Source organism: Phoca vitulina, unplaced genomic scaffold (genome assembly GCF_004348235.1).
Source record: "Phoca vitulina isolate PV1807 unplaced genomic scaffold, GSC_HSeal_1.0 scaffold20, whole genome shotgun sequence".
NCBI classification, from domain to species: Eukaryota; Metazoa; Chordata; class Mammalia; order Carnivora; family Phocidae; genus Phoca; species Phoca vitulina.
This window is the reverse complement of record NW_022589723.1, coordinates 24,161,334-24,179,387: the sequence shown is the minus strand read 5'-3', so window position 1 is coordinate 24,179,387 and position 18,054 is coordinate 24,161,334. Positions and strand designations below refer to the sequence as shown.

At 48.7% G+C, this 18,054-nt stretch overlaps 1 protein-coding gene across 2 annotated transcripts in view; it reads right to left on the bottom strand.

Moving 5' to 3' along the window:
• Positions 1-18,054, bottom strand: part of CGNL1 (cingulin like 1) — a 115,375-nt gene that overhangs the window by 28,330 nt on the left and 68,991 nt on the right. The window contains exons 9-10 of one of the 2 annotated variants that reach the window (XM_032417276.1): positions 4,705-4,911; positions 3,740-3,844 (exon numbers count right to left, since the gene is read on the bottom strand). In XM_032417276.1, the coding sequence (XP_032273167.1) occupies positions 3,740-3,844; positions 4,705-4,911 (312 nt within the window). The remainder of the gene's footprint in view (positions 1-3,739; positions 3,845-4,704; positions 4,912-18,054) is intronic. The other variant, XM_032417277.1, reaches the window with a different exon arrangement.

Genomic DNA, 18,054 nt, shown 5'->3' with positions numbered 1-18,054 from the left:
CCGGAGACACGAGACTCACCCACTCTGGGCCTGGGGCCCCGCCAAAACCCCACACACCCCACCCCAACACTCACACACTTGTCTGGAAGAACAGTGTTGCTAAATTATTTAAAAAATATTTCTTGTAGCTTGCCTCTATTGCAAGGTAGTAAGATCTGTCAAGGCAGGAAGAGATTTTCCATCTGGGTATGTCTCATAGCCCAGATTCATGATGAGGCATATGATAAAAACTCAGTGGCTGGAAATTAATACCTATCCCCAAAAGTGGTCTAAAGACTTTGTATGTCAGAGTCGCCAAGTAAGGATGGGGTGTTCCTTACTTGAAATGCAGATTCTAGCCCCTTGTGATGGAATCACAATTTTCCTTAGACCGGGGCCCACAAATTTAGACTTAAAATTTACCCAGAAAATTCTAACATACTTTAAATTTTAGAGATGCTGTTTAGAATAATGTTCTGCCTCTTCAGTTCCTCCAGAAATGTATTCCAATACACCATTGCTGAGAAAACATGTTCCAAACTCACACAAAAAGAAGCAAACTCCCCATTTTGCAGCTGGGAGTCAGGAGCGAAATGCTGTCGCTACAGTGACTATATTTCGAAGACCAGCAACATAAGCCCATTGACCAAAATACTGGGACAAAAATTGGGGAAAAAATGATCAGTTCAGAGAATGGAAAACACAGTTATTGAATGTATAGTGAGTACCCTTGAGCTTGAAGACCACTGTCTGTCGATGGATGCAGAGCCTTTTACTGTATGACTAAGGAAGGCCCCTGTTAGTCCCTATTAACAATAGCCGAGTGGCAGGTGAGCCCATGGACTTACAGGAATGAGAGGCTTGATCAGACCGAAGCTGGGGGTGACGGCCCCTGAGCTACGGCTGACCCGAATGAATCCTAGCACAAGCAGGCTCCTCTCTGCCCCCGAGGAGGAGAAGCTGTATACTGAAAGGAAAGCTGCAATGAAGCACTGACAAAAATGAACTCATGAGGGGCGCCTGGGTGGCTCAGTCGTTAAGCGTCTGCCTTCGGCTCAGGTCATGGTCCCAGGGTCCTGGGATCGAGCCCTGCATCGGGCTCCCTGCTCGGCGGAAAGCCTGCTTCTCCCTCTCCCACTCTCCCTGCTTGTGTTCCCTCTCTCGCTGTGTCTCTCTGTCAAATAAATAAAATCTTGAAAAAAAAAAAAGAACTCATGAGAACACTTCTCAGGAGTGTTGTCCAGATACCCAAGTTACAGCTTGTGAGAGCAGCTCATGAACAAAAACGCGCTCCCCTTACGCAGCCTCTGTGGGGACACAAGACCGCGTGGGTCCCAGGCAGTTCCCTGCCACAGTACCGGGGCCGCCACGGGGGAAGCTCTAGGGCTCTCTTCTGTCATTTCATGACACGGAAGTCCGACAGGGTGGGAGGGGAAGGCTTACAGAACTTACACATTATCCCTCCCCGAAGGAGAGAATGGTGGCTTCTCCAGAAAGGGTTTCTTCACTTCCCCATCTGCAGAAGCCATTTCTCAAGGGAATCCGACACATCTCTGCCTGAAGGCAGTTCCAGTGGATCTACTCAGCAGTGCCATCCTAACCCCAGCAGCAGGGGTCGAGCAAACCAACAATGGCATCGTTCTATCCCACTGCCACTTTCTGAGTCCTAATAAATCAGACCTAAGTTCACGTGGCCTTCGGCTACTGTGTCAAGGAAAAGTTATCATGCATGAAGATGCCACAGACTGCTAAAGGTACAAAGACTCTGAAATATAAAATGCCATATGGGGACTAAAAAACAAAAACAAGTTACTCTTTCCTCCTCCTCGAAGGGTTAAGTTCGCTTTCGGTTGCCAGCTTTGGGAAGGGAGGCATGTGGAAAGTCATCGAACCGGCTCTCTGGTTCCCGATTTGACAGAAAACCCAGCATCTGAGAGCCATGGTGCATTGTGCAGGGGACTCCTTCTGAGACCGGCTACCTGAGAGAACCGCGGGGAGGTTGCCGGGCCTTCCTGAGCGTCTTCCAGAGAGCGCTGCCGGTGGTTGGCACGGCCACACACCGCCCCAGGCCTTCGTGCGCCAGCCAGCCCGGCACCACGGGGCAAACAGGCCCGAACACCCGGGAACAGGTCAGGGATCATTCCCCAGGCGGGGCGCGGCTAGCAACCCGGAGGTGGGGTGGGTGGGGATTACACTAAGACCTTTAGGCCTTGAGGCCATCACCTGCTCTCCCTCTGCCGAAGCAACCCGGAGCTGCAGATCCACAGCTGCGGATCCACAGCTGGTTCACTACTTCCTTCTGTGTGAAATGTTCTGGTTTGACCTAAAGATGATAAAGACGGACAGCCTGTAATAGCTGCGCCCAGCACTTGGTGTGGACGTGACACGAAGGTGCAGACTTCTGTCCCTGTAGAGTAGAAATGCTTTCCCTCTCTTCCTGCCCCAGCTAGCTCTCCCGGTGGAACCCTGCACCTCAGCGGCCGGCCGTCGTCAGCACGAGGCTTCAAGAGCAGCACGCTGAGCCTGCCGTCCACGCCAAACTAACCAAACCAGAGTTTGTAACAAAGAGGAAGGAAGGAAGGATGGAAGGGAGGGAGGGAGGGAGGGAGGGGAGAGAAAGAGGGAAAGAAGTCCAAAGTGAGGACAGTCAGACACCAAACTCAAGAGAAAAGAGGGCTTTACTGTCTGCAAAAACAAGGTCTTTGTCCAAAGCTGGAGAGAAGGCACAGACTCCGCTCTGGGGGTGACGGCCCCTGGCTACGGCTGACCTGAAGTGAATCCTAGCACAAGCAGGCTCTCTCTGCCCCGGAGGAGGGGAAGCTGTATGCTGAAGGGAAAGCTGCAATTAGGCATTAGGCAGATTTACAAATCTGAACCCTGACTGCTTTGTCAGCCCCTAACACATTTCATATGTCCCTTCCCCACCCAATGGTCCTCATGGAAAACGTTAACAATGTCCTCTTTGACAGCTGCTCAAAATCACTGCCTTTGGCCTCCTCAGAAACAGCCTGATGAATGCTTGGTGCTGGTTCTTTAAAACCCAGAGCAGGTAGAAGGAAGGACATACCTGGATCCCACTGAGGTCGCTGTGCAAACTCACTTTAGAGCTTCACTGCAGACATTTTTTTTTTTTTAAGAATGTACTTCCTACAATCTTTCTAACCTTCAAATGGGAAAATCTAATTTTCTAAGAATCTACTGATTTCGAATACAGATAGCTATCTAGTTTCAAAAAAAAAAAACACCCGACTTCCTCCTGCTTTTAATAGCCGTCCTGAAGGACTACACTCTGTGGAGTATATTTGCCCAGAGGAGAAAGGAAATTGGCTTCTGCCAGAGAGCTGACTCCACACTGCCTCGGGGACCGATCCTGCCAGCTTTCTCACACAATTCATATTTTATCTTTGGAAAGATGTCAAGCTCTTTACTGTCTACACCAGGATTTCTCCACCTCGGCACCACTGCCATTTGGGGCCAGATAATTCATTGCTGTGGGGGCTGTCCCATCCCTGGCCTCTGCCCACTCGATGCGAAGAGCATGTCCCTGGCTGTGACAACCAAAAATGTCACCAGACATTGCCAGATGTCCCCCAGTTAAGAACCACTGGTGGTCTAGATGGAGGGTCTGAAGCCCAGTGTGGTTCTTACTATGCAAGGAACTCGCTGGGAGGAGAGGACCAGTGGCGATCTGTCCACATCTCACCAATTTTGCTTCTCAGCCTTCTTCCATGAGGAATAAAGACAACAGCTCTATGTTTACCTGCGCATCTTCCAGCTCACTCTCCAGGGTCCTTCTGGCTGATGTGGCTTCTCTTTCTTCCTTTCTTGCCTGCACAAGGGCCTCCTCTAATTGCCGGCTCTCTCTCTACAATGACACACAAGGTCAGAGTGCACGCGGATGCGTGTTGTGCCTAGGAGGCGGGCTCGGGGGCATGAAGGGAAGGCGGGAGACGTCCAAGGACACAGCCAGCAGTGGACCCAGGCAGCACATAGCAGGTCTGCTCTTAGACGTGTGCCTGTCTGCAGTTCCCTATTTAGCCAGACGTGAAAGTGCGAATCATCCGGCATGACTGAAAATACATATCCAGCCTCCCCCCTGCAGCTTCGGAAAGAGCAGGTATGGAATGGACTCAGGCATACGGAGTTTTGGGAAAGGTTTCCAGGTGATTCTGATCAAGGAGCATTTTGGGAAGCCCTGTTGGAACACATCTCCCTTTACAATGCTTCTGTCCCCTCTTCTATGGTCAGTGTGAGCTCTCACTGCCCCCTCCATGTGCGTGTCTCTTGCTAACAGCCTCCCGCTTCTAGAGATCTGGCAAACTAGATAATCGGTTAAAACTGGTGGGGCTTCAAAATCCGTCAACTATATGTTAAAGAAGAAAAAAATCGCCATGCGTGAGAACGGGTCTGATGGTGGTATTAAGGTGGCCTCTGCCCGGTGTCAAAAAGCTGAGGGTGCCTGACGTCTGGTTGAGCGGGGACGCCTGTGTTTCCCACCCTGACTTCATCGGCCCCGTTCCCACCTTCCTGACAAGCTCATCTCCTCAGTGTGCCCTCATAGAGGAACAGCAGAAATGGCTGGCGGAGAGGATACAGTCACCACTGCCTCCAGCTTTCCTGCTAAATTATGATAGTAAATCCCCTTCCGCTTCCAAAGCCACAGACACAGGAAAAAAGAAGGATCCGCAGCTGCCAGGCCTGGGCTGGGGGCCCAGCGAGCCTTACCTCGCCCTTCTTGAGCATTTCCTTCGCTTTGGCCTCATCGCCTTTCATGTCAGCAATCTGCCTCTGAAGCCGAGCGACGCTCTGCTCCAGCTCTGCAATGCTTTCCCGCAGCTTCTCATTCTCCTCCTGCAGCGCCTTCACGTGCATTTCAGCTCCCAGCTGGCTCTGCTCTGAAGTGTTGCTCCGACTGGCCAGGACCTCGACATTCTGTTAAAAACACGGAGCGGGTGAGCATGGGAGCTGCTGTCGAGGGGCCGCCCCCAGCTTTGAGCATGGCTGACCTTTATTAAAAACCCGCGACGTGCCAGGCGCCGTGCGAAGCCAGGGATGGACATGCTATAGCCTGGAGGCCAAGTCCAGCACGCCACCTGTTATTAAAAATAAAGTGTTCGGGGAGCATCGCCACGCGCGCTGGTGAGCACATCAGCTTTCGAGCTACATAGCGGAGCGGGGAGTGGCCGATGCCTGTGAGGGAAGGCCCCCCTGGTGCTACAAAGCCTAGAATATTCAGTCCCTAGCTTTGCCCAGAAAAACTTTGTCATCCCTTGCCTGTACTAAATCTTTAACATGGGATTTCAAGTTTTTAACGACTCTTGGAGGTGGGTACTATTCTTATCACTGTTTTAAAGACAAAGAAACTGAGACTTGGGTAGATAAGGAACTTGTCCAAGGTCACTTAGGAGCAAGTGCATTTGGGCAGACGGACTCCAGAACCTGTTCTTGTAAGCACTGCCTTCGGCCCGAGTCCACATCCCTGACCCCTCACCACGTGCGGGGTCCCTTAATGGAAGTTCTGGATGAAGGACAGTTCCTGTTTACAGATTTTCTTAATGTCCACTACAAAGCAGAAATTAAAATTCACTTAAATTATGATAGAGTTCCTAGTGCAAGCTCTGGGCGCCAGCTTCTGAAAATGAGCTCCATGCTGCACAAAATTCCTAACAGAAAGGCATGGTGACAATTACAGTGTGGTTATTGCTAATTCCAGATGTACCATGGGCGCTTTTTTTTTTGGCTCAGCAACGTGAAGTGATGATAAGTGGCCTTGTCCAGAATTCCACTTCTCCCAGAAGATCTCTCGCCTTCCATTGCTCCACTACTACAAAGATGCCAATGTCAGCAAATCGGATGCTCACGGAACACCCCTGCAGATGCCTGCAAGGAAGGGAAGGCCCAGGGAGGGCAAGCTTTGGCTTTGAAAGTTATGTCATGGCCCCATGGGAGAACTATCTGCCGGAATTGCTTATTTGCTTGCATAGCCTTACAGAAAGATCTTTAAATCTCTTAACAGTACAATAATATGTATTATCCTGAACTTAACCGATTAGAGAGTTTCAGAAAACAGAGCATCTTTTCAAACCCAAATGTTTAATTCTATACATCTGGGAACACCCATCACGTCAAGCTACTGGGTCAGAACACGGTTAGCTGGCATTGCGAAGGAGAAAACTAAAGTGCCAACCACTAGGACTCCTCAGGACCCACTTGGGTATCCTCTCCTACCGAAACCAGCAAGATGAACAAGGAGAAATAGTGTGGTTGAAAGCATGAGTAAGGATCCAAAGAATCCAATAACTGGTCAGACCAGGGAAGGAAAAAGAAAAGTCTAGATTGCCCATTCCTGCCCTAACTTTCCCATTAAAATATGAGACTACAAAGCTAGAGTTATAAGACAGTGTGGCACTGGCGTGAGGATACACATACAATTCAGTGGGACAGAATTGAGAGCCCCCAAGCAAATCCAACATTTATAGTCGATTGATTTTCAACAAGGGCACCAAGAAAATTCGATGGACAAAGAAGAGTCTTCAGCAAAGGGTGTTGGGACAACTGGATATGCACAGGCAAAAAGATGAAATCAGCCCCCTTCCTTACACCATACACAAAACTAACTCAAAATGGATCACAGAATGAGAGAAAATAGTTATAAATCCTATATCTGTTAAAGGACCCATATCTAGAATATATAAAAATTCTTCAATAATTTTAAAAAGAAACCCCAATTAAAAAATGGGTAAAGAGGGGCGCCTGGGTGGCTCAGTTGGTTAAGCGTCAGACTCCTGATTTCAATTCAGGTCATGAAATTAAGCTGTGTCAGGCTCTGTGCTGGGCGTGGAGCCTGCTTGAGATTCTCTCTCTCTACCACCTCTGCCCCCCCCACCCCCCGCTCCCACTCGCACATGCAGTCTCTCTCTCTCTCTCTCTCAAAATAAGGGGGGGCAAAAGATCTGAGTAGACCCCTTTCCAAAGAAGATCTACAAAAGTCCTACAAGCACATGAAAAGATGCTTAATATCATTAGTTATCAGGGAAATGCAAATCAAAACCATAATGAAATGCAAATCAAAACCACTTTGCACTCACCAGGATGGTTATAATCAGGAAGATAATAGCAACGGTTGAGGATGCTATAGAGAACTCAGAACCCTTATACATTGTGGTGCGAATGCGAAACGGTGCCCCCACTTTGGAAAACAGTTTGGCAGTTCCTCACAAAGTTAAACAGAGTTACATGACCCAGCAATTTCACTCTTCAGTGTACACCTAAGGGAAAGGAAAACATACGGCCACACAAAAACTTGCACAAAACCTCACAGCAGCATTATTCCTGATAGCCAAAGAACGGAAATAACCCAACTGTCCATCGACGGATGAATGGGCAAACAAAATGTGGTATATCCATGCAATGGATTATTTGGCTCAAAAACAGAATGAGGTCCTGATCCATGCTACAACATGGATGAATCTTGAAAATGTTATGCTTAAGTGAAAGAAGCCAGTCACAAAAGCCCACATGTTGCCATTTATACGAAATGTCCAAACTAGGCAGATCTATAGAGACAGAAAGAAGATCAGGGGGTGCATGGGGCTGAGGGTGATGAAAATGTCCTAAAACTGACAGTGGTAATGGCTGCGCAACTCTAGGAACATACTAAAAACCACGGGATTGTGCACTTAAACAGGTGAATTGTATGTCACACAAATTATGTCTCACTACAGCCAAGAGAAGACAAAGGAAACCGGGACGCCGAGTCGGGGCAGAGGGGAGAGGCGAGGCGTTGACCTCAGTGGTCTGAGGTCGGCCGAGACACCAGGGAGAGGAAAAGCAGGCTACAGATATCCGCCTAGACGCTCTGGTGAAGTGAAGAACACACACGTGCCGTCACTGCTCTTTTGTTCACCCAGAAATCTCAGGAAGAACAAGGCCACTGAAAACCGGATCTGGTTTAACCTGAATTTGGGCCTAACTGGCCCCCTGACACGCTAGATAAAGGACCTCGCACTGTGTTTTGATGTCTAGGACTTGGTATACTCTCCGTTTGCAAGTCGCGGAGGCACCTCCTGAGTCCTGAGGGACTGCATGCCGGGAGGATTGGCCAGGCAAGTGAATGGCCGAGCTGGGGGCTGGCAGGGCTCTGCGGCCTTGGTGGCCTTCAGTAACACAGGCTGGGTGTGACTCCAGGGAGCCTGCATGGGTGGAGACGCCGAGTCCTGTTTTGACTATCTGTAAATGATAGTATATTTTTCTCTGTGTCTTCATAGGGTGGCAGACCACATTATGTTTATAAATAAATTTATCTTAACCCTCTGTTGGCACACTTTTCCAGAACCCCTCCCCGTCCCTGAACCGCCCCCCACACACACCCAAGCCCCTATTTTATATCAAGTCCACAGGCCAAACTTCCTTTTCCTGCAACCATACCCGATTCCCAGCATATCCCTTTGTTCAAGGCAAGTCCTACCTGACTTCTCAGCGAAGAAAACAAAACTGCTCTCGAGGACCTTCAAATCCCCCCTTCCAACTCTGAACCTTGACCTAAGCATCATCTTTTCCAAATGCTTACGCTTGTATCTCAGGAATGTGGTGAAAGGCAGCAGAACTCTACCGGGCCAGAGCTGGTAAGGACCGACTTAGAGGTCACTGGAGACAGTACTGCTGACCTCGCTGAAGTTGCTGGGACCATGTTTCTCTGATCCTTTGATCTTAAGTCCTGTCTGTCATAACAAGATTGCAGAAGCTGTTACAGCATCAATAAAACTAAGGAGCGCGTGGTCTCTAAAGATTCATTTAGCCGTATCACATCACCAATGTAATATCTACTTTTAAAAGAATCGTATGGATTTACTTCTCAATATTTTAACTACTGTTCATTCCTGCAAGCAGTCACACAGTGTCAACAAAAACCAGCTCTAATTCCTCTGCCGCTCCAAAAGGTTGGAAGCACCTTGCAGTCATCACCACAAGGGCAAAAGTAGCAGATGTGCTATGTTCTATTGTTGGTCAAGACTGGACCATCCCTTAAAATTGCACTGAGATCATTTCTTCACCTTTCAGGCGGCCAAGGTCAGAAGGCAGGTGGGTAAGGTGTAAGTGGTGTAAGGGATCATAGGACCCCCCCACCCCCCGCCACTGCTGGGTGGGGGGTGGGTGCTGGAAACTGGTATGAGGTCCTGGGGGGCAATGTGGTAGTATCAATCAAAATTATAATGTCCATTCCCTGTGACCCCACACCTTCTCTTCTTGCACTTGTCCTACATGTGTGCAAAGTGCCATATAAACAAGATGATTAACGGCAGCATTATAATAGCAAAAGATTGAAGTGAACTAAATGCAACCGGTGGGGCATTTGTTAAACGTTACATGAGTTCAGTGATAACCTGTGCGGCCGAAAAACTAAAGGAACAAGAAAGAAAGGAAAATGCAAGGGAGAGAATGGTACCCATAGAAGGGAGGTCTGTATAAAAGAAAAGCAACAGGAGGTAGACAGGTCATTACCTGACTACCTGAGAAACGGGGAACACTGGCTGGCTGTGAGGAAGGGAAGCAGGGTTATGGAAAGGAGGAGAGGGACGTTTTCCATGGCAAACCTTCCTGTAACTCTTGAACTATGGAAATTCAAGAGATACGACATTTTTTTTAAATAAATACACATTTTCTTTGAAAAGACTATCAATGCCCACAGGCACTTGGGGGACAACCACCTCTCCAGCCCAGCTCTCGCCTCCTCCAGCCGCTAGGCACCCTTCCCCGCACGTTTGCAGATGCTTCTGGGCCATGAAAGATAGCAGAGCCGGAGCCCTGGGGGGCAGCTGTACAAACAGCCTAGCGCCAACGAGATCTCCCACGCGGGTTTACTTAGCTAAGAAATTCCTTTTCACCACATACAGCTGGGAGAGTGCAAAAAGGCCCAGATGGCCCAGGACTTGCACTTATGGGAGCATGTCTCCAAAATTTCCACCCGGCAACCCGAAGGCAGAGAAGTCCAATGTGGGCTGATGAGAGACATCCAAGGGGCTGTGGAGAACGGCTTTTCAAGGTTTGGGTTTTTCCAACAAAACTGCATGTATATATTTTGCATTTGACACCACGATATTTTTCATTCTACTCCAGGTCTCTTTTTATATTAAGATATGGTGCCCTTGGTGCTCTGGAAGACGGACCACTTCTCCCCTGCAGCTGTGCCAAGCACGCTCCCCCTCAGCTACCCAGTACCCAGTACATGCACGCCTATCTCAACCCGCGTAACACAGACGTAAATCATCTCAAGAATGGAATTCTCAGGAAGGAGCAGGGGGCTCTCCAGTCAGTCGGCCAGATCAGACTCAAATCCAGGCTGTGCCCATTTCCAGTGTCTTTTGCTGGGAAGTGTCTTTTGGCCTCATAGAGCTTTACTTCCCTCACTTGGAAAAGGTGGATGAAGTTCCCTCCCTGGTACACTGTGGTCAATATCTAGGCAAGAGTCCTCACCATTACCAAGAATTACCAAGCCAACGAAACCCACATATGTTCCCCCAAGGGCAGGACTTGGCACAGTTCACTTACTGTGGTTCTAAATCCTCCAACTTGGCTTTAGACCACAACCTGCACATTTTGGGCAGCTAAATGTCAAGCCTACATTTCTCCAAAGAGAGACCCGAGATCTTCCAATGGTCTTTCCAGGACAACTGCACTGCACAAATTAGATGACCCCCGTCTCATTCCAAGGGCAAATCAGGTTTCTTGGTTGGCTAATTCATTAAAAGTTTAAACCTCATTTCCCAATCAAGGAAGGTCTGCTAAACTGATGGCAACTAAGGAAATTTTTCCAAAATAGACAAACAGCATGTTTCAACGTCCTGAATTTCCACTACTTCCAAAATACTTGACTTTTAAGTGCTCCAATTACTCTTAAAAGGGGAGGAGAGGATATAATTGTATCACCAAAAAAAAAAAAAAAAAGCAAAATCCCAGTCTTTGCCAAGTACCACCATTCACTGAAAATAATGACTCGCTATTATAAGTTGACCCATTTTCATGAGTTAATGCCCACATTTAGAAATGCTCACACTGTCCCCTGGAGCCAGAGGAAACTTTTATCCATGACGAGCACAAAATTCCCAAACAGCAGCAGAAAAAGCCAGGCCTGCGTGTTTTTTTCTGATCCAAAGGGGCTGATGCACTTTCCTTTGCAGGAGCACAGACACCTCGGACGGGTTCGCTCCTGGCTTGGCCACAGACCCAACACGTGGCCAGATGGGGCTTTACTAATTAACAAGGCCTCCGCCACAGCCAGCTTTTGTTTCTTTTCTGTCTCCCTGTTTTGCTGAATGAGTGAAAACAGCTGAGGCGTGGAGGCCGGGAGTCCAGGCAATGGAATGTGGGTCTGTCAGTTCCACGTCACTGGCCGCCCCCACACTCCCGTGTGTTGAGGCTGCAGGACCTCAGCTGACGGCTACCCAGAGTGGCCCATGGGTCAGGCCATCCGCTGGGAGCTTCCTCCCTTTTCACCAGCACAGCTGTGGACGCCACTTTCACCTCCCCAGGGAGGACCTGGGTCACAATTAGGAGTCCCTTTCTCAGTTTGAATGTATAGAGAACCAGGTCCCCTGTATGGTGTCCTCAGCTTCCCCCTCACCCGAGCAACAGTAAACTATTTAGGAATAGAAACAGCATAAGCTGTAGTCATAAGCCGCTCACTTCATCTCTTTCCCTCGCTGTCTATGAATTTCATTGGCATGAAGCCTCCAAGCCCGGACTTCTCACACTTGACTGAGCCTCGGACTCACCTGGGGGTGTGGTTAAACGCTCACCCTGACTAGGGAAGCCTGGGACTCTGCATTTCTAACAAGCTCCCAGTGGATGCCAAAGATGCTGGCCTGTGGGTCTCACTCTGAATGGTGAGGCCAAGACAGAGGAGAGGCTGTTGTGACCTCAGGGCCTACCTGCGGAGGCCCACAGCGGAGGCCCCAACTGTTCAAGTCCTTTATGCTTCCTGGCCTGACTCCAGTGCCCAGAGTGGGGTGTCAGGTGGCTTGGACGTGACCACAGGCTTTGCAGCCTGCCCACACTGGGACCTATGCAAACCTCGGACCCCTCTGAGCTCAGTTCACACCATTAAAGAAGTGTAACAGGTAACATTAGCTCTGAATAGGTCAGAAAATTAAAACAAAAGAAGATAAGAGATAAAGACAACACTTGAAAAAGCTGACATCCCTGCACTCATGTAAAGTGTTGGGGTTTCCCTTCTTCCTTTCTGACTCTGCCTACTTAACCATTTTTTGGTCACGGTGGGGTTGAGCCACTGAAAAACATCATCTCTTAAACCCCTACTCTACATCAGAATTTCCAGAAATTCTCTCACTACATTTCCCAAATGCCAACACCATTCCTTCCCAACGTATCTGCAGCTCAGAACTGAATCGGTTATACTGTTGGAATTCCCCGTGAGCTTTGTTTGTTTGTGTTTTGGCAAGGGGGCAGCATTATGAGTGAGACAGGAATCAGCGAGGAAGTAGAGGGTGCTCATCACCAAAACCCCAAATATCTTCAAGGGAGAGTTGATTCTAACACCAAGCACAGTGGTTAGAAGATAGGGATTCTAGACCAGACTCGGCTAATTATTCACTGTGTGAGGACTTCAGGCCTGCAGTTGGCGCCTCTGTTCACAAACTGGTCTCATTCCAGTGTCCTGCTGGCTCTCACAGTCTGGGATTCTAGAATGAACTTGAAGAAACTGAGGCAATATCAGGCAATCATGGAATTAAAGAATTCCAGAGGTTTTACTCTTTTAACATCATGCTTAAATTTCATTTTTTCAAATGCTGTCAGCTAATCTCAGATCCTTTTTACCGGTGTCCCTACCCTGGCTTCTGGAAGTGAGGACTCTTATCCAAAGGCAGGCAACTTCTGGCCACCGAGCAGAACAAAGTGTCACTTAACTGCCTTGACTCACCGAGTTTAAATGTATTATACGTAAAGAAGATGCTGTTTACATCCTATTTTTCTCTCTGCCCTGGTGGTAGTTTTCCTGCTTACCAAACCACCTGAAAGATACTCCCTTTCAACAGATTCAATTACCCAATTTTCTCTATGTAACTCCGTGATTACAAAGGTTAAAAATATACCTGGTTTTCTTCACAATATTCTTGTGAAGTAAGTCAATATAACCCCCTTTAAATAGTTAAGAAACCTGCAAGATTTGCTCTCACAGTGGCCTGTCATTCAGACACAGGTCCCAGACAAAAGTTATGCTAATAAAATACCTCACATTCGCTCACAGAATGCATTTGACATAGGTTCTCATTTAAGCCACACAATAAACCTAGAGAGATACCCAAGATGAAGATAAAAACACCTATGATAAAAATACTCTGCCCCTAAATAGGTCAAGTGCTTTTCCCAAAAAGCTACATGCTCAACAGCTCAGGCTTTGACATATGGTACGATTCCATTGATATGAAATGACCAGAACAGGCAAATCCATAGAGAAAGAGAGTAGACTAGTGGTTGCCAAGGGACCAGGGAAGGGGGAAATTCGGATGATGTAAGGGGCTTGCTATCATTTGGGGGTGATGGACATGCTTTGGACTTGGAAAGTAGCGACATCTGTCCAACCTTGTGAATACATAAACACCATGAACTGTACATTCTAAAAGAGTGAAAATAGTGAATTTTATGCTAGGTGAATGATACCTTAATAAAAACAAATGAGAAAAGAGTTCTGGCCTTGGCATCAGCCCCTCTTGTTCTTCTCGAAGCCTCGGTTTTCCTGTTGTTCTAATCATGAAGGGGGACATTGTACCAAGCACAGAGCAATGGTCGGGGCGCACGGTAAGAACTCGATCGATGACAGCTGCATATTAAGGTCAGGTAGCCCAAAGTCACACGACCAGGACTCATATCTAGCTCCGAATTCCTGTCTCTGATCTCTGCTACCTGCTTCTAGGTTCTTCTGAGTAGAGCAGCAGCTTCATTCATCCAGAGAAAGGAAAAGGAAGATCCACACTTGGCAACTGGGGGATTTGGTGATGTCCACACACTCACCCTGACTTAAAGGGGGTGGGGAGGAGAAAGGAATATGCAATTGTATTAGGAAAACAGTCAAGGGCTTCTCTAATACAGCCTTAGGCTACAGACTTTTATTTTTATTTTTTAAGATTTTATTTATTTATTTGAGAGAGAGAGAGAGGGAGAGAGAGCAAGAGCACAAGCAGGGGGGACGGGCAGAGGGAGAAGCAGGCTCCCCACTGAGCAGGGAGCCCGATGTGGGGCTGGATCCCAGGACCCTGGGATAATGACCTGAGCCAAAGACAGATGCTTAACCAACTGAGCCACCCAGGCGCCCCAGGCTACAGACTTTTAATTATGCTTTTGTCTTTATTCTTCTTTTACACCATTCCTTAAAGAGTTCTTACAAAAATTTCTCCAGTGTCCCTGGGTCCTCTCAGTTTTCAGGAGATAAAAGGACCCTCACGTCATATTTGTAAGACGCCACTTCCCTCACCCTGAGGGCGGCTGTCTAAGCTGACCTTGTTACCAGCATGTAGCAGTTCTTGTTTATGGAGCCCAACATCCTCCCGCGGTGTGGCTGGCCCTTCAAGAAGCTGCCTGCTAGCCGGCAGGACTCCACCCAGACAATGCCATGCATCCAGAGTTCTGCGTCACCAGGAAAATATTGGGGGGTAGGGGCAGGAGAAAAGCACGGGTTAGACGCCCAGTTACTTTTGTCACCGATAGACCTGACAGCTTTCCAAATGGTTAAAATCAGCTCGCTGTCAGCACACACGTGCCCAACAGGTTGAACAGGATTTTTGGAGAGAGAAGATAAATAAGCAGGTTCTCCAGAGCATTGCCTATGGGGGAGTTATGGGGACCCCTCCAAGATAAACCAAAGGCTCAATCTAGAAGCCAACAGGTCCTAATTGAGTTCACAGTTCTATACTGTTCCCTTCCCAGAAATCTTGTTACTGTGAAAGCTGAGCCTTCAACTTTCCCATTTTGCTGCTACCGTATTTTCTATACATACTGAAAGGATTAACCCTAAGTTGTAGAAATCATGCCATTTAAAAATTTTAAATAAAAATTCTTAGACAAAGAACTCTCAATCCAATGACCATTCCCATTAGTGCCTCTTTGCACCCCCAAGCTAGACCAAATTTCCATGCAGAAAATTGTCTCCTTTGTCCCCCACTTCCGCGCCTGCAGGGCTAAAGCCAACAGGGGCAGAAGAAAGAAAAGCAGGACTAGCTGGACCAAAACTCTCCCCAAGCTTTGAGGCTGGTTCCCACAATAGCCGGGATTAAGACATAAGACAAGGATGACCTTTATTGATTTCCTCCTTCAAAGATGTTGGCTGTTTCCTGGGACAGAGCTGAGCAGACTGAGCTCCTATAAAGCCCACGCAGGGTCCCCAGGCCCCTCGCTGCAGGCCAGCCTGCTGGGGTCGGCAGCCAGCTCTGACAAGCAGAGGGAGCAGGGCCAAAAAGAGGAACGGCCTAATCCAGGTAGGGTCACCTGCCCACTTGGGAGGTTTGGCTCCAGTAACAATTTCTCTGAATCACAGTTTGGTTTTCTTAAAAGCAGGGGTGGTATTACAGATCCATTCACTGTACGGATCAGGGAAAATGAAAAATAATGGGGCCAAGTGTCAAAACACTAGTCACTGTATAAATAGCAGTGTCCAGGAAAGAATGAGTATGTACCACCCAGAAGTTATAGAACATAAATCACAGATTGCCTTTGAGACAGAGGCTTGAAGGAGGCGTGGCGAGTTTCTGGCCTCCTTCCCCTTGGACCAGTTGTTTCTGAGCCTTGGCTGCTGGCACGACTCTCACTCGGTCCCAGACTAAAGAGAGAACAAAATGTCACCTTTCCTGTCAGGGAGCTGGCCAGGTCTAAGCTCTAAGCACCACTTACTGATCCCCATACGTCCCTCCCACTGCTGCAGCAATCACGGGCCTGGGTCCCCCAGGAACTCTGATGGGCAAAGCAACCTCCACACACACCCTGCCATGACCCCCATGAGGAATGTAATGCGAGCAAGAAATAGTCTTTCTTAGTTAAGCCACTGAGATGCGGTTATTGCGACATAACCGAGCCTATCACGTCATGGAAAGCCCTACTACTTACAGGTTCAGCCCACCCACCTCCAGTCCCCTGAGAACAAAACTTTGAGTGTAGTGCAAGCTTCATCCCAAAGAGCCTGTGGGGCTGTCACAAGGAAAGAGCACGGGCTTCCGGAGTCAGGCAGACCTGGGTTCAAATCCTGACCCTGCCACCTACTGGCCATGGGACTCTGAGCCAGTCCATTACCCCTGAACTGAGGTGAAATGTTTTTCAGCTTTGAAATGCCAATTACATGACCCAGCACACAAGGTCCTGGTGGGGATCAAAGGTAATGAATGTGAAGTACGTAGCATGTGGCCAGGCATGAACTATGCACTAAAGAAACAGCAGAGAGGGGCGCCCGGGTGGCTCAGATGGTTAAGCGTCTGCCTTCGGCTCAGGTCATGATCTCAGGGTCCTGGGATCAAGTCCCACATCGGGCTCCTCGCTAAGCAGGAGCTTAGCACAAAGATGCTTCTCCCTCTGCCTGCCACTCCCCCTGCTTGTACTCTCCCTCTCTCTCTGGCAAATAAATAAATAAAATCTTAAAAAAAAAGAAAGAAAGAAAGAAAGAGCAGAGAATGCAGTGACCCGCACACCATCATCTCCGCCCTACTCTGACCACTTACTAGCTGTGGACTGGAGCCTCTGACCCCTGCTCTGTGAAAAGGGGGAGTAGTGCTGTGCCCGCTCTCAGGGTGGCCGCAAGGGCTCGGTGTGAGCGTGTCTGCGGGAGCAGGCAGCAGGATGCCCGCACCACGGTGGCAGCCGCTTACAAAGTGAGAATACCCCACCTTCCTCCAGACCCCATTCTTTATCCAGCCTGTCCTGAGGGAGCCCTAGTGCACCAAGGGCCAGGGAGGCTGTGTCCCCGGGCACATGGAGGGCCCAGTCCTTGACTGGCCTGCCCTGGACTCCCGACTGCTCTCCGGGCCCTGTCCGATCAGAAGCCTCCTCCCTCAGCCCCAGCCAACTCACCGGTTGCCATTTACTGGACCATAAGCACTGCTTCTGTTAGGGACTCTGAACTTGGGGACCCACACACCAACCTGCCCCTGAGATTCCCCCACCAGCCCAGGTGACCTGTGAATTTGAGAAGCCCCCTTGAATATTATCCACGAAGATCTGGCCCCTGGCCAGGGGAGGTCCCTCACCAGGGCTCCTACTGATCTACCACTGAGGATTCGGAGAGCGAGCCTGGCGGGCCCTCCCAGCTCGAGCATTAATAGTTACAGCACTCTAGCGAGGCTCTGAGGATAACTGACCACACAGCCAGGAAAATCTGCCATTTGCCACCAGAGCCCTGGCCAAACACTCAGAGCATCCTGAGCTGTGTGCCCGTGGATGGTGACTTAATGAAATGCTATCACGGGTCCTGACGACATCCGACATCCCAAATGCTCACAAAGCTCGGAGAGTGACCTGTGTGGAAGGAATGCTAGAGGCAGGATGGAGCCAGCAGCCTGGTCCCGAGGCAGCCCCTCACGTGCTGTTCGACCTGAGGCAAGGCACAACCTCTCTGAGCCTCCTTTCCACAGCCATCAAATGTCTGGGCACAAGGGAATCCAATTAAGGATTTAAGCATGCACGACTGAGGGTCTACGCTAGATAACTATACAAGTCGTATGGGGCACAGTGCCATTCTTAAGAGTTTGAAGTGCCACTGGGTATTTACCCCAAAGATACAAATGTAGGGATCCGAAGGGGTACATGCACCCCGATGTTTATAGCAGCAATGTCCACAATAGCCAAACTATGGAAAGAGCCAAGATGTCCATCGACAGATGAATGGATAAAGAAGATGTGGTATATATACACAATGGAATATTATGCAGCCATCAAAAGGAATGAGATCTTGCCATTTGCAACGACGTGGATGGAACTGGAGGGTATTATGCTGAGCGAAATAAGTCAAACAGAGAAAGACATGTATCATATGACCTCACTGATATGAGGAATTCTTAATCTCAGGAAACAAACTGAGGG